This window comes from Semicossyphus pulcher, unplaced genomic scaffold (assembly GCF_022749685.1).
Source record: "Semicossyphus pulcher isolate SPU_LCO1_2020_fin unplaced genomic scaffold, fSemPul1.0.p SCAF_19, whole genome shotgun sequence".
Classification (NCBI taxonomy): domain Eukaryota; kingdom Metazoa; phylum Chordata; class Actinopteri; order Labriformes; family Labridae; genus Semicossyphus; species Semicossyphus pulcher.
In genome coordinates, this window is record NW_027211692.1 from 21238189 (window position 1) to 21262811 (window position 24623).

At 39.9% G+C, this 24623-nt stretch overlaps 1 protein-coding gene across 1 annotated transcript in view; it reads left to right on the plus strand.

Annotated features, from left to right (window-relative positions):
- dscamb (Down syndrome cell adhesion molecule b) overlaps positions 1-24623 on the plus strand; it is a 115530-nt gene that overhangs the window by 55485 nt on the left and 35422 nt on the right. The window contains exons 4-8 of the mRNA XM_069668368.1: positions 17382-17528; positions 18210-18488; positions 20053-20328; positions 21432-21728; positions 23053-23325. Coding sequence (XP_069524469.1) covers positions 17382-17528; positions 18210-18488; positions 20053-20328; positions 21432-21728; positions 23053-23325 — 1272 coding nt within the window. The remainder of the gene's footprint in view (positions 1-17381; positions 17529-18209; positions 18489-20052; positions 20329-21431; positions 21729-23052; positions 23326-24623) is intronic.

Here is a 24623-nt window from a genome sequence, read left to right on the forward strand (position 1 = left end):
TTCCCAGACAAACTTCAAGTGTTATGTTTAAGTTACAAAAATGTGTGCATGCAAGAAAGCATCTCTAAAACAAAGTTGGTGGTGATTTTATTTAGTACATCTATGTCATGTATTATTTAATGATATCTTCTGTTAACATTTGTTTTCATCCCTGTCTAAAGAATTGAGTGTACCTGCTCAAAGGTCTCTAAATATGCAGTGTACTGTATATCAACAGATGATACATTTTCCTGATTATTTTTTCCCTGAAAATTTCATGAAAGCAGTATCATAACCGGCAGTTTTCTCTGGGTTCTTTTTACCTTCTAATCAATCATATCAGGGCATTAAGGAACACCATAACATCTATTCAAGCCTGTATATTTAATCTGATTTGCTCTGTCTATGGGAGCATAGCTGAGACTTAAATATAATCCTTTTCTTCTCGTGTAGTAGGACAGCATTGGTTGACACTAAATGGCTCCATTAAAGATCAAATAGAGGTAATTTGTGTCACAATCTGACAGCAGTGACGGGCTGCATCTGGCTGCACCCACTTTGTGTATTCAGAGGAGCCGTGAGATGCTGAGGGAGGGGAAACAAGGAAGGAGGAAGGGAAGCAGACAGAGAAAGAGGAGAGAGGGAGAGAGAGAGCACCTTTCTCAGACAGCTGGTGATGTGCAGCTGTCTAGGAGGCTGGATTACTCCCTAAAGTCCGCCCTGAGAGAGAGAGAGAGAGAGAGGCGAGAGGGAGAAGAAAAGAGTGAGAGAAAGAAATAAATAGAAATGGAAGCTGAAATGGGGACAGAGGACGCGAGAGATGAAGAATGTGAAACAAAAGGGATTTGAGCAGGCAGAGACAAGGAGAGCAGTACAGAACAACAGAGAAACAGATGTGGACTGTTGAGCAGGGCGAAGACAGTGACAGAGAAATGAGATGAATAGAATGATGAGAAAGATCATCTGAGATAAACAGCTGACCGAGGAGAGATCAAAACTCATCAAATGAACCCTGCAGATGCTAATCTATAAATAGTTTAAATGTAAAATGGTGTTAAATGGTGTTTTTAACCCTGTGTTACTCTTTTGTTACTGAGATATCATTTTTATTCCATTATTGTAACCACACTGTGTTACTCCTCGTTTTTAACTCTTATTCAAGGATAGATTCACTGATACGATATTTTGGATTGAAGCTAAGTCTTGATCTTGATCACTAGCTGTTCTGGATCTTTCAGCTGTACCACACTGTCTTTATCAGCAGATGGAATCGTCCATTAAAACGATGTTTTGTTTATTAAAGGATTTACATTTAGCTTCCAGGGCTTTCCAGTATATATACACATTTTTTGTAAAAACTAATATTGTCCTTAGTATTTGAGCTTAGTATTTCCTACTGCTGTGTGTGCAAGGATATGTTTTTTTGAACCCTGCATGCCAGCAGCTCAGTGAAAATGTCTTCCCCTGAAACACCATTTGAAACATTTGCCTACATGAAGTCTGATTCTGAATATTACTCTCCACCATGTCACCAGGAAATGTTCTGTGCCTTTGTTGTCAGTTAAGATTTTGATTCTGATCAAAGTGAACTTGATATCCTCTCTAGCTCAGAACATAATAGAGGAGCGTGCAAGGTCAGTACCGGCTGGAGATCAGTAGCAGTTGCTGCCAAAGAACAGGAACAGTAGCTAGCTTGCTGGCAGGCTGCTATGATAATCAGACTGTCTTCTGCCCATTTGTTCCCCTCAGACTAAACTAATATAGTTTTTGCTGGGTAATGATACAGAGACGCAGGCTCACATTCCCCCGTAATTGATCCTGCTGGCTACTGCCACACACTAACGAGCTAAACGAGGAGGAAAACCCTCCTAGCAACTGGAGGGTGAGAGAGGTAGAGAGACACAGAGGAAGGAGAGAGAAACCAGGGATGGTTTAGACAAGCAAATAAATGCATCTGAGTCAAACTCAGGTAAAAGAGGGAGAAAAAGCTTCTAATACAAAGACAATGAGATTTTGATCTGTTGCTATGACGGCGGCGTGTTGTAAGGAGATCAAAGCAGGTAGTGTAAAATGGTTGAAGAGTGCAGGAGCTGCTTGAGTATTCACTTTCTTTTTTCTCTCTATTCCGGAGAGAATGAGCAGAGAGAGAAAGAGCGAGCAGTGCGGACAGAGCACCAGTGCACGCTACCTCTTTCATCTTTGACAACATCCACAGGGGAATTGGGCTATTGTGAATTTGGAGTGAAATATTTCAAAGGGCTGCTGGAGTAGAGCTGGGGCTGGGCTTCTTGGCTGGGTTCAGGCTGTGTTTCAGAGAGATGAAACACACCTGGTTCCCAGCCTTCCCTCTGATTACACAAGGTTTTGCAGCCAATGCCACAGGCGCTCGCTGATTAATCTGGTCTTAATTTAATGACTGACTGATATTAACAGATAATATTCTTCAAACCATCAAAGGAACACCTTTTGTTTTTAATGGACTTTGTTAACTATATTTTGTCTGTCAGGCCTTTTAGTTTTTAGATGGGAACAACATTTCTTTTTTATCAGATTTTTGATCTCAGTGTCTTTGGATTTAGCTGAATTAGTGTCGATAGATGTTCAGCACATGATATTGATGTATTTATCAGTAAAATCCATGATCAATATGTGGAATAATGTACATACTGTATAAACTTGATCGCTATGCATGGTCACTTTCTACTGCAGAGCACAGATCTAAGCCTTTCTCTCTCCCTCTCTACTCTCATGCTTCCTTCGTCTCTCTCGGATACAGGTAAGTCTTATTGATATTCTGAAGGGAAAAATGTTGATTTGGTGTCCACAGAATGGGCTTATATATGCACGTTTCGAGAATTGCACTGGTAGTTTTCCCTTAGCTTTTAATCAATATCTCTCAGATATACATTTCTAATACTGTAGCACATAAGGGGAAGGGGACAAACGAGCATAACTCAGCAAAGCGTAAACAATGCCCGTTTTCAGAGAGTGGGTGTTGTCGAAAGGCCCTGTCGAAGTGTATGTATGTGTGTGCATGTTTATTTGTGTGTTTTTCTGTGCATTTGTGTGTGTGCGTGCAAGCAATTGCATACATGTGCCTATACTGTTGTCTGCTGAAATGGAGATGGGAGCTGCTGAATATTCATGGCGTCTGTGCTCGGTCGGGGCCGAGAGATAAGACGTTTATGTTCTGGCAGCCAGAGAAGGAAAGACGGTGTGTGTGTGTGTGTGTGTTTATGTGTGTGAGTGTGTATGTGCGAATTTGGGTGGGGGGAGGGAGGCCAATGGGCGCGGCGGAGATGTGTCGACATCAGTGGTTTAATGGCTTGAATCTAACTTGGGCCAATTAAAAGGCATGCCGCGTGCACCGGGGTGGGCTCCCATTCATTTCGGGGGAAATTGAGGTTGAAATGAGCCATTGTCGGGCCACGTGGCCACTATGCATACTGAGCGGCAGGCCTGCAGAGGCTCCAAAACCCTGGATAGAGGACAGAGGAGAGTCTTTGACCGTGGACAAGGAGAGGCAGTGTTTGCTTTGAGAAAGAGAGGAAGGAGAGAGGAAGGGATTGACTGAGAGAGACAGGAACGAGGGATGGAGACAGATGTGGAAGGACATAGGAAGAAGTTAGGAGAGAATAACAAGAGGTTTGAGAAGAATGCAGAAGTCTAAAAGAAATTAAGAGAGAAATGGAAAATGAGAGTGGGGAGAGGCATAGATTATCAAAGAGGAGGGGTTATAAGAGAGGTAAGAGAGACATGAAGACAGACAAGGGACAGAAGAAAACAACCTAAGGTAGACAAGAGACAAAGAGCAGGAGGAGAGAACCAGATGGATGCACAGATCCACAGCTTTTACAGAGCTGTGGTTGGTTGGTACAGTAGCTCTTGCCCTCCTGACGTCAGCTGGACAGCATACTGTGGAAGTGCTGACTGAGCTGTAGGCACACACGTACACACATACACACACACACATACACACACACCGCACAAGAAAAAATGCCTGCCAAGACGAGGCCTGAAAATTGTACATCAAAGCATATCAAGTAAATGTGTGTGCCTGTGTGTTTGTGTGTGTCATAGAGGAGGAGCTCCAAAATAACAGATGTCCCATCAGATCCCATACCCAGATAGCACAATTCCTGTCCGTGCCGTCACTCTCTATCTTCAGTGGTTTACAACATCATTCCCAGATGAGCGCATGTTTCTGACTGCTAACAAGCCCCTTGTCAAATAAAACAACCTAACATTTTTTCATCCAAATCTAGATTTGAGCTGCCAGAGGCGATTATGTCACAACGCTGTCCAATCAAGAAACAGAGCCACACTGCTTGGTGTGTATCACTTCCTGTTTTGCTCCCCCCTGTACTGCAGCTTGATTGAATGATAGTGCATATCCCTTTGAGGCTTAGAGCCATGGCGGCTGTGGAAGGAGTTTACATGCGACCTTTGGTTAATGTCAGACGTCACAGACTTTTATATCACCCACAGATGACAACATGACATGACAGGAATCTTTAGTGACTTTTTTGTTGTCTCCTTCAGAGAGTTACACATCTTCTTCAAGGATATATCGTGGGGTGGGGGGCAGTAGTACACAAGCAGTCACTGTGTTCCTATGGGTGTGTAAGTGTAAAACTGCAGACTGCCGTGGGGAGCACTGACAAAGGAAAGGGGAGGTATCTAAAGCTGCTTTCCCACTGGTCAAAAAACCTGCTAACACCCTGGAATACCTGCTTTTTTTTCTTAATGGGATTCAGATGACTCTGCTGTAGACCCGGGTAATTATCGCATCAGCTCCAATGATGGAAATGATGGAAACACAAAACCCAGGTCGACACGCTAATGTCCTACCCCTCTCCGGCGCGATGCTATGCTCCGTTGGTAACTTCTGCGACTCCTTGTCATCTCAGCAAAACATTCCGCCCGACTCCGTCTGAGCAGCTCTCCAACATCGTTCCAAATTTGTTGCTGCTCAGTTTGATACACAGACTGAATGAGTAATAGATACAATAAAGACCTAACCACCGTAACATCTTTGCCGTTTACTAACCCTGTGCGTCGCGGCGCGTCACTGGCAATGGGAGAGGAGACAATCAGCATCTATAAGCGGGTCTTCCTGGGTCTGAAAAACCCGTGTCAGCGTGCTTATATCGGTGGGAAAGGTGTATAAGATTATTTAATCTGATTTAAACCACTAGAAAAACTGAAAATGTTTAGCATCTCCGAGGTTTTGTTTTTTCTTCTTTTTGATATGCATCTCTTTGATGAAAGTCTGAGCTGAGTCTGACTCAAAGCAGTAAAAAGGCCTTCCGTTAACGCAGAAGCACAGCTTTGGAATGATTGGTGTACAAAATGGACACAGTAAAGGCTACTTAAGTTAAAAAACAATCAATGTATAATCTGTTTCCTAGAGATCTGATACTCGTGCCTTCCCATTCTTTCTCTTCCTTCCTTCACATTACCAGTTCATCCTTTCCTCTCCCTCACATCCCTCTGACCTGCTCTCTCAGGTAATTGGGGCCTGAGGCAAGTGTGTAATCCAGAATAACTTTCTGACCCTTTTACATGTTTCATTGAGTCATTTCCCATTGAAAACAACGGGGCTCCATTAGAATTGTTTTAATTGTTGCTCCTGTTGCTTAATAGCGAAGCACAGACATTGTTTGGCATCGTTACGTGTGTTGATATAAGTTGTCATGTACTGCAGGCCAGATTTAGCCCAGATTCTTCACAGGATTATTTCACTCTTCACTTTGTTGTTGCTATGTAATGGAAGTCTGGAGAGGAATTGATGCAAAGATTTTTAAAATACATTACATAGCATTTATTTTGTTAATAAGATGAAACAAAACTAAATATTGCATCACAGAATGGTATCTATCATCATCATAAAACTGCACAGCAACTTATGTCAAGAAAATCTTTAAAACCTTTGGATTGGATTTATAAATGAATTTGGATTGGATTTATAAATGAATGTAAAAGAATATTTGCAGAGCTTTGCATCATATTGTTGTGATCTCAACAGCACTGCATGTATGCTGACCTTTTCTAAAAGCTTTTAAAAGGGCAGCCATCAATATTGCTATATTCTCCAATCTCCGCTTAATTTATGGAAAACGCTGCCAATACTTTTCATAGCATGCCGGTTTTCAGAGAAGCAATCGATAGATAGATTAATATCCTGTTCCATGTGTTTTATTTACCTCTTTGTCTTTGGGATACTTTGTTACCTAAATTCTTTTATGTGTGATCATGTTTTTAGTTTTGTGACCAATGACTGGGATACAAAACTTATCAACCCATATGTTGCTATTACACTTAGGGTCCAAGCAATTTTCCATTCATAGCTATCGCTGACATGGATTTGTAAATAAGGGGAAGATTGCAGTCAGATTGTGTTCTGTTTTGCTGGAGATTGACCCACAGCTTGATACTGGAGATATTTGAGCAGTGTGTGTGGACAGATCGATGGTATTGTGGTGTTGTTATAGCCTGAGGTAGCCTTGCTGGGTATGACATTGTGTGTGTGTGTGTGTGTGTGTGTGTGTGTGTGTGTGTGCGTGTGTTACCACATTTGCTGTCAGGTGGGCTTAACAGGCATATCTGGAGCAGAGAGGGCTCCAGACTTCAAGGAGGGGGCATTAAGGATAAAGAAAAACATACAGCAGATATTTTGACTTGCCGTAGTAGGAAAAGTGCAGGTATTATTGATATTGATAAGTGAGTAAAGGTGTTGCCCAACCCACCAGGGTAAACATCTTGATCATGATGATGTTGCTCAAAAATATATTGTGGGTATAAATCTCTAATCTCTCTGCGTGTGTTCACTGGTCCACATCTCAGTGTCGGGGCCGAAGACAGTTTGCAGCAGTTCTCAGTCATGTCATTAATGTGCAGTATCTAACAAAACAATCATTTTCCCATATGTTTTTTTGTAAGTACTGAATGTTTATAGTGTGTGCTTGCATACCCAGGTGCAGTCTGTCTTTATTATGCTGCATGTGTGTATCAGTATCTCATAGTAAGTGTGCTTTAGACTGTGCAGAGCAAGCCAGGGAATCGATTATTGAGGGGGCCTGACAGCTCTGCTCGCCGGATGCAGTAGAATACATACTGTAGCAAGGGAGCGCCATCAGTTGCCCTGACAACACCAGCGCCTGTCAACACCTCCGTCTTAATAGTGACAAATTGTACTTATTACATCAGCGTTAATTCCCCCCGATCTCCCTCAGATGAAGATACTTAGCCCCGCGCTGATCAAATTGTGTCAGCATAATTACTGGGAACAGAACCCTATTAAAAACCAGGGCCTCAGACGCACTGTCCAGACTCATCCACAGGCCTATCACTCAACATGCATCTCTGCGTAGGAAGTGGGGAGGGGGGTTAGAGGGTTGAGGAAGGCAGGGAGATGGGAAAATGAGGGGGGATGTGGAAGGAGGCAGGGAGAGCATTATTCTCAGGCAGTTGTATGCACAAAGACTGCTGAAGTCGTCCACCTTTAACATTTTTTGACAGATGCACTAGTGCTGCATCCTCACAAGAAACTTCTTCAGAAAGCCTCCAGTCGTGATCAGGTAACGGAAGAAAGTCCAATGAGGCTTTCTAAAACAAGACTTGAAGAAGATTGGATATAACCTTACATCAGAGAGGAATTTTATGTTATTATTACCGATATAATTATAATTTAAAAACTGCAATGTTGTCTTTAAAGCAGCTATAAAACATATTTTCCCTTAACATGGAAAGCAGAGTTGCACGGTGCTTCTGATATTTCAGTGTTGTGTTACAGTTTTGCAGGTTGTAGCTATGTAATAGGTATTGCTTGCTTGCTGCTGAATTGGACATTTGAATGTTAGTTATTAATGAATTGAAAATAATCATGGTCATTATACATTTCCTACAAATCTACAATCAAAATCAGCACAAAGCTACAAACCCAGGGAATTAAATATCGCCAAAATGGTGTTCACCTTTCCCTCAGATTAAGAGGAAATCATTGTTTGATAGAACAGTTTCATTTATCTGTCGGGCAGAGGCGTTTTGTTGCAAAGTCAGATGAGGAAACACGGGGTCCCTCGGGAGTGAAGTCAGTAAATGTGGACTATACAAAAAACAAATGATTAAAATTAGAAATTTCATTAAAGCTTCAGCCTAGTTTTACAATAACTGCAATTACCATAAGCAATTTTCACAGCTCTATAGATATGGATTTAGCGTTGCCAGTAGCTCAACAGTGAATTAAGTCTCTCTCTCTCTCTCTCTCTCTCTCTCTCTCTCTCTCTCTCTCTCTCCTCCTCTCTCAGTGTGTTGGTCCTGAATGGTGCTGGAATGGAATTCACAAATTAGTGTCGTCTGATGGAAATGTGCTAATTGCTGTTGTTAAGCTGCTGCAATAATTAGGTTATGATGGCAGACTGTTACACATGTTGCACAAACACACACATACACACACGTGCAACCAAGCCGGCCATAGCCAATATCCTCTCTCCACTATGGCTGAAATAGAAGGCTAGATTTAATTACTCGTTTTACTATCCATCTGTGTGTATAATTTTCCAGACATAGAGTCAAACACAGAGTGCAAAAGTTGACGACAGTTTCTCCTGCTGTGGGTTAGTGAGATGTTTTGTTTTTTTAATAATTACAGTAGACTGTAATGCAGTAATGCTAAGTAAATGATTAGATTAGTTAGCTGGCCATGTGGCTTTGGAAATATGTGTGTAGTAAGATGAAAGAAACTAAGGCAGTATTATAAAGGTTGGTTTGAGATCTTACTTTTCTTTTCAACAGATAAATAGATGTAGATCTCATGTCTTTTAAGCTCAAACGTTTTCTTCTAAAGGTAATAAAACAACAGACAGATGCATCAGAAATGCAAAACTAGAGCTTGATGTCGGTTTTATTTCTGTCATCCCTAATGAAACATCTAAATAGCATCTAATTTTAACAGCTAGCACTTTCAATATGTTATAGCAATTAACAAGACCTTCAGCCTCTTCTTTCTATAAGTAAATTAAGTTAACAGTGATGGATCGGAAAGGGAGATAAACACTGTTAAAGCTACTTTCATAATGCAGTGCTGGAACATGGCAGCTTGTGACAGTCAGAATGGGAAACATTTGTAAATCTCTGTAACCTAGTATCTTAGTATCTAGTTGTGCAGTGGAAGATAGAGCATGCTGGTATCTGAGGCTGTGTTTTTGTTCTTACTTGCTACGACTGGAACACCTTAAAGCCTCTGTCATTTTCATATTTTCTTTCAAACTGGCCAAGTGGTTGGTTTTAAGGTAAAAAATATCAAATAAAATCAGCATCCCTGTGTGCCAATGTGTACTAGGTGTAGAATATATTAAATAAATATTCTGCCACAACTTTAACGTCATCTCTTAATATGAATAAAATTAAGAACAAACTTCAAGGAAGGGAAACATGCTTATTATTTTATAGGAAACGGACACAAACCTTAACAGTAACCTGATTTGGGCCTGTGGTTCTTGCCTCCTGATAATAGCACATCTATTCTGCTGCCTAACAGAAAAATCACTTTAAGCCTGTTTTGTTGTTTTGATGCTGCTGTCCTGACATTCTTCAATGCACAGACCTGCTTAGCAACATGCTGTTTAATGGCTCTGGCCTTCAGCAGAGATTACTGGACTGCAAACCTCATCAAAGACATCAACAACCCCCAGACTCTTTAACCTTGGAGAGCTGACTCTCCTTTTCAGCAGTTTTTGTGTGTGTGTGTGTGTGTGTGTGTGTGTGTGTGTGTGTGTGTGTGTGTGTGTGCGTGTGTGTGTGTGTGTGTGTGTGTGTGTGGGTGGGTAGGTGGGTGCGTGCCTGCAGCCAACCTCAGCAAGCTACTATACATTAATGTAAAATTAATCCTCTCTCCATGCACTCTTCTACGAGGACTCCCTCCTGTCGTGACATAAACCATCTCTTCACACAGGTTCACTGCTGCTCTTACAGTAGCTCCGTCATTGTAGCATGCTGTTTTACATCTTTAAAACAATACAAAACCTGTATGTACTGCAAGGCTTTGGACTGCATATTGAGCCGTGTGTTGTTACTGGCAACGCACATGCAGGGCTATTATCTATTAGTCACTCCTTATTTTACACTCCTTTCACAATTTTCAGCGTTCAGTAATGTGTGAAGATATTCACAAAACTATTTAAAATGCAGCTATACAGCTCCTGCAAATTTATTTAATTCATTTTAGATTTTCACAGTGTTTTTGTACAGTACAAATTTGCCTAGAGAAGTTCTAATATAAAGAAAAACAGCAGTGATCAAATTTAAATGTTTCTGTTTTTTCTCATATAATCATAATAATTTATTCTTAATCATACATGTTTTCTAAGCTGCAATCACTCCTCATTTCTCAGTTCAGTGTAACAGTTTGACCTGCATCAGCAGAGAGGAGACAGTGCTGGGTGCAGGGAGGGGCGGGGAGGATGGTCCCATGATTTATTGAAATGACATCCTTCACTTCTTCAGTTGTTTATTAAATATGAATTGTTCATCTCATGGCAGTTGGACATTTTTTGCATGGATTACAATGCACAAATTATTTATGATAAATTAAAAGCCATTTTTAATTTAAAACAACAGTGGTAAACACTAACAGTCACTGCGTTCTCTCTGTCTGCCTTTTGCAGGACTGTCTCTTTTCTGAAAACAACCTTAAAAAAATAATAATTAAATCTATAACTGGATGGTATTTGAAGTGTCATTTGTACCTAGAACAGTGTTTTGTTGTAGCTGTAACACCAGGGAGCAGTGCAAAGCAGTGAAAACACATACCATTCTACTTACATCCTCATTTGTTGTTGATGCACCTCTTAGTTATTAGATAATTGATCAGGTAGATTTGGGGATTCAAACATATTTGTCACAAACAGGTGAATTTTAACACAGATATAAAAAACTGAAAGTCTCAGCATATATTTATCATTAATACATATTATTTAATGAGGTATATTGATAATTAAGAGATTAATATTCATCTCAAAATGTATTATTTGACATTCAGTAATTTAAATATTTAAAATAAAGCGATAATATTTACTCAATGTTAAACAAAGTGAAATATAGCTCTAGGGTCAGCATCTAGGGGGGAAAAAGGTGTTTACTCAATGTGGGCGTTCGAGACTGCAGGATTTCATTGCAGTGTTCTGACACAGCCAAGCACTGTTTTAGCATTCAGGACACAGAGGGAGAGTCAGGGCGGGGGAGAAAGAGAGAGACCAAGCACAGGAGAGAGAAGAAGCAGGAGAGGAAGTGGAATGAGCCAAACAGGAACACAGGGGGTTTTGAGGCTGAATAAGAGACAGAGAGTGTCTTAGCGTATCAGCTCTGATGCCAAAGCTTCCACTGAACCAAAGATGCCTTCTTCACTCGGGCTTCAATGGCACCTCTGTCATTTACTTGTATTCCTAAAATCTATTCACCCGGCAGGTGCACTGAGAGAAAGAGATTTTTATAGATGACTTTTACAGGTGGTGAAGGCCTCTTCATTTTAACCTGGTTTAATGTCATTAGTTTAAGCCACTGGAAGCATAATCTGCACTTTTTTTGGTCCAATCATAGTCAGTCTGTACCCTTTTATTTTTCTACGCTTCTCAAACCATTCTTGAGTAATGTTTGAGCCATATCACAACAAAATAAAACCCTGATTTGCCAGATGATGGCATAATAAAAGCAACTTTATATTTTAGCTGCTAAATCTTGAGCTATAGGATGTAGGATTCATTTTATTTCGTCAGACTTCTGAAACAACAGAAACAGGTTTGTGGCAGCAGGCCACATATGATGAAGATCAAGAGTGTCTCCAACAGATCAATGATAAAGGCCTTTTTTAATTATTTCACCTAAAGTATTACTCTTACCAAATAGCAAGAGTTGGTGCTCTGCTAGATAAAACACTCCATCATATCTTCATTTTACGCCGTCATGCTCTTATATTACCGTTAAAATGACACGGTGCTTTCACCCTTCACTACCACTATGGCTTATCCTTATATACCCATAGTGGACAGTGTTGAACAGTTTTAGAAACTAATCCAAGTAACTAATAGTTTGACATTAGGGGAAAATACGTATTCGCTGATTTAGATTAAAAGACTGTTATCACTCTAATGTCTGTCCATTTAATATAATGCTAAAGCCAGCAGCCTGTTAGCTTATCACAAAGAATCAGGGGGAATAAAAAAAGAATAACTACCTAACAGCTTCTCTAACATTCACATGTAAACATGGTTTATCTCATTTGTTTAAGAAATCAACAACCAAAGAAAAAAAAAAGATGAGTTTTGCTGATTTTTTCATCCTGTGGTGGTGAAAGGGCAGGACATGTCTGCCTGTGTTACTTTAACCCCACTTATACTGAGCACATTTTTATTTGGGCACCATGATTTCAGCAAATACTTCAGTATCTACAGAATCCCTAGAGCCCCACTTCACTGCATTGACTGAAGTGTGTCATACACTTATTCATATCTACCAAATGATGCTGGCTCAGGGCGCCTGCAGTGACCCACCTCTGTAGAGCTGTAATTGACCGGTTTATAGTCTTCCCAATAGGGAATCTCACTCGGCAGCCCATCTACATATATGTAGTGAATGCTGGGGGTAAGGGCAATTATAATAATTTTAATCCTCAATAACATTTTGATTTCAATAATACATTTGTTAATTATTTGCTATGTTTCATTGTTGCTTTAAAATCTGCCTCCTGGTGGTTAGTTATCATGTTGTTTTAAAAGGTGTCACAGTGGTTTGACCATTAGCATGTCTTTTATTGATTCTAGAGTCATCATGAGAATTAAATGGATCCAAGAGAGAGCCACAGTGTCTGCAATCACCCAATGGTCTGCTGTGTACAGTAGCTCAGTGTGACACTGCAGGCTTTAGGCTTTAGTTTAGCTTGATTCACTTTTTCAGTGCATAAAAATATCTAGTCTGGGCCGTTATGGTAATCTAAATAGCCAGACAGCTAGAAGGATTAACAATGTGTATGTCTTGGTTTGGTTTGCAGAATAGTCACAGTACTCATTTCACTTTCTCAGCATGTAGCCATGAAGCCCTGAGGAGCTCTGCGTTAGAGCGTTGGAGAGTTCAGTGCTGCGATCTGACCTCAATCAACTCAGATTAAAGCTGTGATCAGATGTCTGGCCCCCTACACCCTGTTTCGTGTTGTAACATACTCAACCCCCCAACCCCACCCCACCCAACTCAGAGAAGGCAGAAATTTGTCTCAGAACTCGTGCACTCCTCTGTCTTCCTAACCCAAGGAGTCCTCTCTTATGTTTTTCTTTGACTTTAGGATTTTGTTGACACCTTCGCAAATATATTTTACATGATGCAGTGTAGAGAACGCCTTTCGACTACTATCTGTTTTTTAATTTTAATTTAATGTCTTAATTGACTCCGGAGAGTTAAAGTGGGCCAGAGAACTTACCACACAGACCTGGAAAATTCATAAGCCAATTTATCATCTCTCTGTCTCTGCTGACCCGACTAGAACTGGGTCCCTCCTCACTGTCTGACTCATGGTGCACGGAGAGCCGGTCCCACTTTCCTCTTTAAACAATAACAACTGTGACTCACCAGCTCACCCTTTATACAAGACCCTTTATCCACCCTTTTACAATTAAAGTATAACACTTTATGGTTTCTTGAACCATTTCTTCCCATGAATCATCAGCACCACACAGTCCTCTCGCTCAGGTGTCCCCAGGTGCCTTAAAAAAGGTTTATTATTAGTAATATTGGTAGAAATATGAACCACTGTCAACCAAATTTTCATTTGCAATTGGAATAAACACATTGGCAGTTTATAACTAATTTGCTCTTGTTACTGAGTTGCGGATTGTCAGCTAGGATGTAGCCAGCCTGGCTCTCATTTAAATCACAGTGACTTCAGAGCGTCTGTTGGCAGTGAGGATGCTGTGACACTAGCTCATCTGTACGTCGAGGCTTATTTAGCCTGCTGAGAGTGAGAGCCCGCTGTTCGTATTAGATTCTGTCTCTGGCAAAGTGGGGATGATTAGATAAAGTGTGTCTGGTGGAGTGGAGCACTTTTTCACTTTACAGCAGCGGTGCCTGTGAATGAATGGAGGGAAGGGCTCAACTCTCTGTTAATAACACAGAAATCTCTGTCCAGGGGCTTTAAAACGCATCTGGGAACTGAGGCCTCAATTACTGCCTTAATTAATCCATAGCAGTTTATATGCTATACTGTACTACACTACCAGTTTACAACACTTACATAAGAGTATTTAAAGGACACTGTGCAGTTTCTTACTTGACACACTTGCATTGTGGACAGAAATTACTCCTTAGTGACAATGCAGTAAGTTGAGGATGAAGCAGTGGAATTAAAGGGGGTGGGTCGCAGAGAAGAAATACAATAAAAAACGATACAATAGCTCTCATTTTGAATCCCCTTCCTACTGTAGCGTACCCTCTGCCTGCACTTCATTCTGTCATAATACAATAACTGAGCTCTGACGTCTTAAAAGGCATTGCAGGAGCATAGAGGTGCTCGAAGAGAAAATTGCAGCAGCTCATAGCGGCTGGAGTGAAATACCATTTTGTCTCACTCAAGATGGATTCCACAGTGTGATTTCAGAGGACCAGTACAGAATCAAAATGGAGAAGCCTGAGGGGAGGAGACAAAAAAAGGAAAGAGGCAGTGTGTGTGTGGAGTGGACAGCTTTGGAGGAGATCTCTGAATTTTGTTTTTGCTTTTGGTTGGTAATATATCATTTGAAGGGTTTTACCATTTTCAGATACATTGTTGTTAATTTATAAAATATTTCTCGTCTTTTTTGGCCTTATTGGTACAGATCATACGTTTGCGATCAGTCACAACAAAGTAATTTAATATTTACAACCCAAGAGGCGTTAGGAAAAACATACTGAAATGTGAAGCCATAGCAAAAAGCAAAGGAGATGAAAGAATAAACTGTGTGTCTGCTGTGTGCAGATGTGCACAGACCAGGTGAAAATGTAGATTATAGGAAAAGGCTTTAATCATAAACACTATTGCCTCCTCAACCTCTGAGAAGATTTCCTCCCACCAATCGTCTCGCATACTGGCACGCATGCATGGCTGCCGGCATCTGCACACACATATATGTACACACACGCGCACACACACAGTCACACCCTCTCTTTATAGATTCCACTTGCTGGTTGCCCATCTAACAGCACTGTATGTAAACCAGAGAAAGCCTTCAGGACATCAGATCCGTGGAATCTGTTGTCGGTTCTATCTAGGTCAATGCTTACAATAGCTGTGCAATATTTTCTTTCTTCTCCCGCCTCTGTCTGTATTCATCCTGATTGCTTAACCCCAAAAGGTTGTTTTTCGTTTGCATGTATAAACATCAAAAATGCATATAAAATGTAAGCATATTAAGCATGCTTTGCATCTTTCATGCATATTAGTCCCAAGTGGAATATTAAACCATGAAGTGGTGTGATGTTAACATAAGTGTACATTCTAATATTTGAAGGAAATTACTTTGAGCTTGCTTCTCATTAATATTTGTTCAGCTAATTGGTTTGGACTGTGCCATTATTCAAACAAATGCGTCGGGTAAGACTGTAACACCGCGATAATGTGAATTACAGTTGTTTTCTCTGTGATCTGTAGGGGAGGATGTTACGTGACCTACGGGAGCCTACTTGTAATTTGTTAACCCACACAGAAAAGAGAACCCCAGCACCTGCTCGTCCATGCATTTTTCATAGGACCATGAAATGTCTATTTGAAAGGCCATTTTGACTAAGAGAACAGCAAGTATAAAATAGCACCAGTATGTAAATAAGCAGACTGATGTTGACTTCAACTCCTCAGCCTTTGAAAACGTTTGCATTTAAATTATAAATCCAAAAAACCCACCAGTCTCAGTTTTAGAGAAAAATCACAAGAAAACCCTCAGCTCCAAACGTTCAACTTAAACAAATTACCCACTGCTAATCTGCTGTAGCTGGCTCCCACACAGCCCCAGTTTGTTCTACTTTGGGATAAATTACTGATATGACTGCCTTAAGACACGGGGTGCAATCCAAATCTAATATGAGTTATAAATTGAGAATTTCTGCACCAGTACTTTAAAAGTGTTGGTGCCATTTATCAACGTCTCATTTTGTTATGTACACAGTCCAATATAGTTCGATGTACAGGTATAGCTTTATACCTTCTGAACAGCTGATTGTCCTGCCATCCATCTTATGTATACAATGAAACACAATTTCCACAGACGTTCAATACCTGAAACCCGCTAATAATCACTCACAGTATACACAAACCTTGATTTGCCCTGGTCTATGTTTCCATGTTAATTGTTTTTTCGTGGTGCCAAGTTTTCATATTAATGTGAACATTATATAACGCTCTACTTAATGTCAATCAAATAAGAGAAAATGAAACCTCCTCCATGGAAAAGTAATCCCTTACGTGTGTGACATGTTAGCTCACACACACAATTTTAAAATTCAAATCTTGAGGTTTTTTTGCATTTTTTAGTGAGCGGGAAGTTTAAAGCTATACACATATAAGTGAAATCATGACAAACTCTTCCGTATTGTGTTTTCAAAGATTAGCCGTAATGTGTAATGGGCACTGCAGTATGTTCTCTAACCCTGAGACGTCCCTGTACACTATATTTCTTCTCAAACCATCAACATGTCCTGTAGCTGATACAGAGCTGTTACTGCTTGAACCTAAAGGCTCCCTCTGTCTTCACATGACCAACACTGTGCAGTGAAGACAAGCTCAGTGAACAAATCTCTGTAAATTGCTTTTTCAATCAGTTTTGACATAAGTCTTTTCCCGTGGAAATGTGAGCTTCACGTGATGGTGGAGTGGAAGGTTTCTCTCCATATGAATGTTGACAGTCTCGTTTGATCAGCAGAATTATCATAATATTACTTTACATACTGAACTAGTGGTGACAGCTAAAGAGGGATTGGTATACATTGGTGTCAGTGAGCTCAGTGTTACAGCAAAGTCATAGGCAAAACACAAAACCCTGTTAGAGGTCAATGGTTTGATGTGCAGCTGTGATTTCATGAATACACTTTTTTTTATTCAGAGATTTAGCATTTCATTCTCTGTATTTCATTATTTTGTCCAAATATTGACGAGTTTAGCTGTAGAATATCAAGTCTCACTAGACTCCACTAGACTTTTACTTTTAAAGGATTTGTGTGCTGTGAGATTCAAACAACTACAGATTTTATACTCTACAAGACCCTTGTGATAAAAATCTATTGTCAAATGTAGGACAGGGAATACATTTTTTATTCTGTAATAGTTATTTTTTTGGTTCAAAGTACATACCTTTTCATTTGTTTCCACATGCTCTTTTTCTCTTTTCCAGGACAAAGATATCTCATCACATCCACGGGAGCCTTGTATATTCTGGACGTCCTGCCTGAGGATGGGCTGAATAACTATCGCTGCACCACACGCCACCGCTACACCGGCGAAACTCGTCAGAGCAACAGCGCACGTCTCATTGTGTCAGGTGAGTATTGCATTTAAACTGGAATCACCATAAGTCCAAAAACTATACACTTGTCTTGGTAATCACTTACAGACCTAAAACTATATACTGACACTGAGATTCCAACCAGGCTAAATATCATCTGCTTTCCTTCTACCCTGCATTTCCTGTCTGTCTTTAAAGGCTTAAAACATTTCCTTATCATCCTTATATATACTAACATTTATGAGTTGGATATGACATTTTAAAACTGCACACGGCAGAAATGATCATAGGGCATAACATACCATTTAACGGTATGTTTTCCCCTATGAAGTATGGGACTGCGTCAGAAACGTTGATTGATTTGCAGGATTGTGTAAGTAGACAGGCAATACATTTATATAACCTGTCAGAAACAATTGAACTACCATTGCAATCTTGACATTATTGCCGTGTAGCTTGTGTTGTATATTGTAGAATAGTTACTAAATGAGGGTCATCAAATGTTCTCCAATAAGCATGTAGATGGATATATAGATTGAGCTGTGATTATTTGATTTTGTGGGAGAATAAAGTCCTGAATGGAATTTCAAGAAACTATACATATATATACAGTATATAGAACTGAAACTGACCCTAATAATCAACACTGGTATATACTGTCAAGCGCCTGGAAACGCTAATAATAATAATTTACTCTAAATTCTCTGCTTCTTCAAGACCCCACCAATGCTGAGCCAGGCATCTTGGATGGCTTTGACCACCGAGAGGTGATGATTAATCATCGGGTGGAGCTGTCCTGTAAGGCTTCAGGCTACCCAACACCCAAATACCGCTGGTTGAAGGACAACAGCCCTTTGGAACCTGACAGTCGCTTCCGACAGACCATCACAGGGTTGCTGATAGAGAGCACACAGCCCAGTGACTCTGGGACGTATGTTTGTGAAGTGTGGAACAGTTATGGCAACGCTGAGGTCATGGGGCGCTTGTATGTCAAACGTAAGTCTTTTATCAAATGGAGGGAATCTTTAGTTTTCTTCTTCGGTTCTGTCTTGTCTGTATGTAGGTCATTTCCAGCACAGACATAACAGACATTGCTGCTCTTTGTAGCAACTACACTATAAAAAACAACCTACAGAAACTACTCAATAAAATTGAGGTAACAATTTGCACTTTATTTGATTGAGTAAATTTTACCCTATGTTTTGAGTGAAGAGTACCTAAATGTAACAACTATGATCAATAAAATAAATTAGGTAAATTTTACTTAACATTTCTCATTAGATCACACAACTAATTACTTATGAATAATAATAACTCTTGACACAGAGACAGACAAGTTTTCACGCTCATACTCACAGGAAATTTAGAATCACCAATGATCCTTACGAGCATATCTTTGGACTGTGGGAGAAAGCCGGAGTACCCAGAGGGAACCCACGCATGCACGGGGAGAACATGCAAACTCGAGCCCACTTTGTCTGTACCGGTCAAACTAGGAACCTTCTAGTTGTGAGGCAACAGCACTAACCACTGCACCACCGTGCAGCCTTTTAGGAATTCAAGATGATCAAATTAATATAAATTCTAATCAACATTAGCCTGCTCGTGTTAGTTTACTTACTAATATTCAGGAAAGTCAGGCAGTATAACCGCCAAGAGAGGGCTACAAATGTAAGTGTCTTACATTCAGACAAGCTGACTATACATTGTCTGGTATATCTAACTAATAAATATATAACCACTTTCATTCATTCTATGATACACGGCAAAACAGGAATCTTAACTTTAACCTCGATGGCACACCGACACTGGCGAACACCAGTTAATCCAACTCTGGCCTGCAGCCAAGAACAAATGTTTGCGCTAGCACACTTTGCAGTACAGGCCCAAAATCTTTGGGTAGATTTTATTACATTATTCTGGGTTGCAATTTTTACTGTTTAAATTAAATTAGTTAGTGCAGGTGAACTTTACTCATTTCAATATATTCCACTGGCTAACTTTTATACTACTTTTATACTACTTTTAGTATAATTTACACAATTTGTATGGAATTTACTTACTACCCTCAAAAATCATTTTTTACATTACACAACATTTTACACTGTCTTATCCTCAGACTAATAATTCCAGTTTTGATTACCAATTATTAAATGTTCAATGTAATTAATTTTGCTGTCCCTTTGCATAATTGGACTGCTTACATCAATGTTACAGCTAATGTGTATTTTCATATATTACATGATACATTTTTATTTAATTATTGTTATTTTGATAAATAATTGATAACAAAATTGCATAATGTGAGAGAAATGTTAAAGTTACCTTTGAGTCAGATTGGTTATCTTGTCCGACCGAAACCCAATTTCATGCATTAAATGTCCTTTAGAGAAGACCAACATAACAATGTTATATAAAATAGTGAGAAGGCGGAACCAGTGACCAGTGTCCCCATGCTGCTCAAACCTGAATGTTCTCACACCTTCTCTCCTCTATCAGTATTTCTGTCATTTAAACTAAATAATTAGGAAATTCTTTTTTTTTATGTTTGTGTGCTTAGAGCCCTTGAAAGCAGTGGTCAGCCCTCGGAAGGTGAAAGGTAGTGTGGGTAGCAAGGTGTCTCTGTCTTGTAGCGTGAGCGGCTCAGACGAGTATGAGCTGTCATGGTACCGCAACGGAGAGATCATCTACCCCGGCAACAATGTCCGATTCACTGGGCTTAACCGAGAGAACCTCATCATGGAGGGGATGTCTAAGAGTGATGGTGGAGCCTACCAGTGCTTCGCCAGGAAGGGCAAGATGTCTGCACAGGACTTTGTGCAAGTCATCCTTGAAGGTAAAATCTGCGCTTTCTAATTCCTGGGATGGAGCATGCGCATAGATGCTGACCAAAAGCCACACTGTAGCAGCTGCCTTATGCATAATCAGTGAGTTAGCAGAAACAGATTCAGGTCTTGCAGATCAATACGGGTCTTATGTGTTAATGGCATCCTGTTGTGACTCTCAGCAATTGGCCGCCTTTAGAATGACTGTCCAGACTTCAGAAACACATAGAAAAATAAACGCATACACACTCTTGAATCCAATAGCTTACCTTGGCAGCGTTGCTGAGGCAACTGTCTCCTGTGGCCAGGGGAGCTGTAAAAAGAAGATATTGATAATCTATAATCATGTGGAACAGATCTACATTATCAGAAAGCAGCAGTAGGAGGACATATACATTTTAAAAGCAAATCTCTTTCTGTGTGAGAAAGGCTCCTGGATAACTGTTCAGAATGAAGCCACTGAATGGGGAATCTGGATACTACATGATCTGTCGTTTCCTTGTTCTGCCCTCCTATTATTATATTCAGAAATACATTATTATTATTATTATTATTATTTCAGAAATACATTTATAGCTGACAGCAAGAACACATCTTCTCACAAACAATCACACATCCTAAATAAAACAATCTACTTGTGTTTTGACATTTAAGTTCTAGTGATCTTTACTCAAATGACTTTTTTAGCTGTAATAATAGATGGGATATCCTCAGCAATCATTTTTGGAGATGCCACTTTCTCTTGTTTCTTTTTTTTTTGGCCTGGGAAAGATTTTAGGCTCAGTTTTTTTCGCTGCGCTTGTCCACATTTTATCTGAGTATAAAACAACAATTAGTCAGTCTGTTCACTTTTCCTTACCAGCCAAGTTGGATGAACTAAACATCAACTGGTCATGCAATTAAAAATTTAACTCTGTTGAAAACAGAGCCTGAAGTTATCCCAGTAAGTCAGTCCAAGATTTGATGATTGAACAGAAAAAAATTGTTGGCAGATGGAGAAAAGGCCTTGGTTGGATGATGGAGTTCTGCAGGTTTTATGAAAGTAAATGTGGTCACAACTCTTACATTCACCTGCAATATTTCTGATCCTGTTTCACCTCGTTCCACCCCACAGATGGTACACCAAAGATCCTGTTGTCCTTCAGTGAGAAGGTGGTCAACCCCAACGAGCCCGTCTTCCTGGTCTGCAACGTCAAGGGCACACCCCCTCCCAGGTGCTCCTGGTCTCTGGACGACGACCCCGTCATCAAAGACAGCCACCACCACCTGGGACACTACGAGACCCATGAGGGCCATGTGGTCAGCCAGCTCAATGTCACACACACCCAGGTGCAGGACGGCGGGTTGTACCGGTGCACGTGCAGCAACTCGGCCGGGGTTGTGTACCACCAGGCTCGAATAAACGTAAGAGGTGCTTGTCAAATCAGCTCCTCCAAGAACAACAATACACATACCTGTCTGTCTCTGTGTGTCTGTCTCTGTCTCTCTGTCCAGTTGGCTGTCTGGAATTTGCAGTACATGAGTGCTGGGTGTTATTTGGGTTTGAGTATTTGCTGAATAGAGAAGGATTTTTCTTTATTTCTTTCATATTATGGGTTCCTTTTTTCATGTTTATATTGTTTTTCACCTTTTAAGTTCTGGTGTCAATTCTTTAATCACATTAACATTTCTTTTTAAATGAATTAAATTCAAATTATTAATATTTATTAGATGAAATTAATCATCCTGGTTTGCTGCATATAAGCGCATATTGGGTTCCAAAATGGGCTGGTTTGTAAATAGTCAGAAGAAAATTATATTTCTCCTGTTTGCATGAATATTTTTATCTGGGGTTTGCTCATATGTGTGTGTGTGTGTGTGTGTGTGTGTGTATGTTTGTGTATGAGTGAGTGCGTGTTCCTGTGGGTCTGTGTCTGCATGTTTACTCAAGCAACCAATTCAACTCAGATGTTAAAGCGATTACTCAAGCAGGAACACATCTTCTCCCAAAAAATCACACATCCTCACTGATCAGTGGGTAACAATTCGATGACATGATCGTCATCACGTCATCTTACATGGCAAAGTCATTGCACCCTCTTTTTATTTGGAAAGATAACTCATCTACATAAATGTAGATTCGATAAATGCAAATGAAATATACGTGTAGCTCCCTTGGAAATGTTTTAAAGAAAGAAACCAGAACCGAGAATAGTGTTTATAACTTAGACAGAGTTCTACCGACAGATTGTTGCAAGGTCCAGATAAATCAATCTACTTGTTTCTGGACATTTAAGTTCTAAAGATCTTTACTCAAATGACTTTTTGAGCTGTAACAATAGATTCTATTTTATGAGACACAGAATGTCTCACTGTTATGTGGATGAGAGAAAGAGCAGACTTATACTTAGAATCAGGAGCATCGTGTTATTTAAATGATCTGTTTCCCTCAGATGGTTAGTTCACTATAATGTGCTTGTTATATCATTGCCTGCTTCTCTGAGTTAATCCTGAGATGCTTTGTTAAAACAAATAAGAAAAGCTTTGAACAGATGTTCATTTGAATATTTTGGTGGCAGGTTCCATAAGTAAAGCTGTGGAGAAAAATGGTTTTCTTATTTAAATTCTAAATATACTTAGATATTGTAATTTCTATGTTTATTTACAACACAAAAACAAAGCACCATTCACTTGATGTCCCCATCCTTTGAATGTCTTTATAGAGGGTCTCCCTCTCATTCTCTGTCCCATTTTAGGCCGAGCCAGCATTCGTCCAATGAAAAACATTACAGCGATTGCTGGACGAGACGCCTTTATTCACTGCCGTGTGATTGGCTACCCTTACTACTCCATAAAGTGGTACAAAAACTCAGCACTGCTACCCTTCAACCACCGACAGCGAGCGTTTGAAAACAACGGCACACTGAAGCTGACGAATGTGCAGCAGGTGGACGCTGGCGAGTATAACTGCAAGGTGATGGTCCAACCCAACAAGATGGACTCCCAGAGTGTCCACCTTCGTGTGAGAGGTCAGTCCCATTTGGTTGTAGACAAAGTAGGTTGAGCTTAACATGCTGCTCAACCCATTAGATGTTGTTGTGTTATTTAAGCTTCGTTGCAATTACATTGCTTTCTTTCTGAGTTAGATTAGAAAATAAAAACCACTCTATAGCTTAGCATAAAGAATGGAAAGAGAATGAACTGCAACCCTGGCAACACTCAAACATAACAGACTCCTCCTACCAGAACTTCTTATGTTCACAAATATATTTCAATTTAACTATTCTTCTATACTATGTTTGTGTTACAACCATGAATAGTTTAATGTCACTTTTTGTGCTCTAATAAAGATGAATGTAATTTGGAATTGTAAGGCACTTTCTGGGCACATCTTTTTTCTGCCCTCTGTCTTCATGTCCCTCTGAAGATTGCCTCACTAGAAAAACCTATCATTACATAGATAAAAAAAAAAAAAAGAAACTCATAAAGAAAGACATACAGATGTATCATACTGTGTCTTATAAATGAACCTGATTTGTCTTAGTATATCAGGTTACTAAATGAAGACTCTATGAGTGCAGCTGATATTACAGAGCTAAGTGACTAATCCCCACTGAGATCTTACTGCTGTAATAGGTTAAGAAAAAGAGCTTTCCTATTATGCCCCATTTCCTTCCCTCTGTACAATATGCCAGGTTGTTGTCACTATATTACACTTTCCAATGGAGCGAGTGAAACAGAGGGGGAGAGAAAGTGAGAACTAAAGAGAGAGCAATGATATAAAGCAACACTTCCCAGAGGTGCTATAGTGAGCGAGTGCATTTGTTAATTTACTCTGCTCATGCTTAAAATGCGGAAGTGTCTTTGGGGATCCCTGGAGTCCATTATCTCCACTTTGTTGTGAATTAAATAAGGTGCTAAAGTGCTGCTTATTTCAGTGTTATTTGAACTCACTGGACACTCAAACAAAGATGACTTGTATGATGGCTGGAGGTTTCCCAGTAAATAGCGCTTAGGCAATTTGAATAAATCTTCTTTTGTAACTGTATCGTTATATATTGCAGCCAGATTGACTTTGAACACTTTATTTCTTGATACGAGCTATTGCTGTAATAAGAGTTTTAGATTAGTGCATAAAACAATAGGTTCAGGCTTGGAAGTCAGGTAAGTCTGAGTGTTAGTAGATAAATAGATGATTATTACAATTAAGAGAAAAGGTTCAGGTTCACGTGAGTTTTTTTTTTTTTCAATTAACCTGAATGATTCACTCAAAGTAGTTTCTTGTTCTGTTCTTTGTGCTCTTGTAGCTCCCTGTGCTGAGAGGACA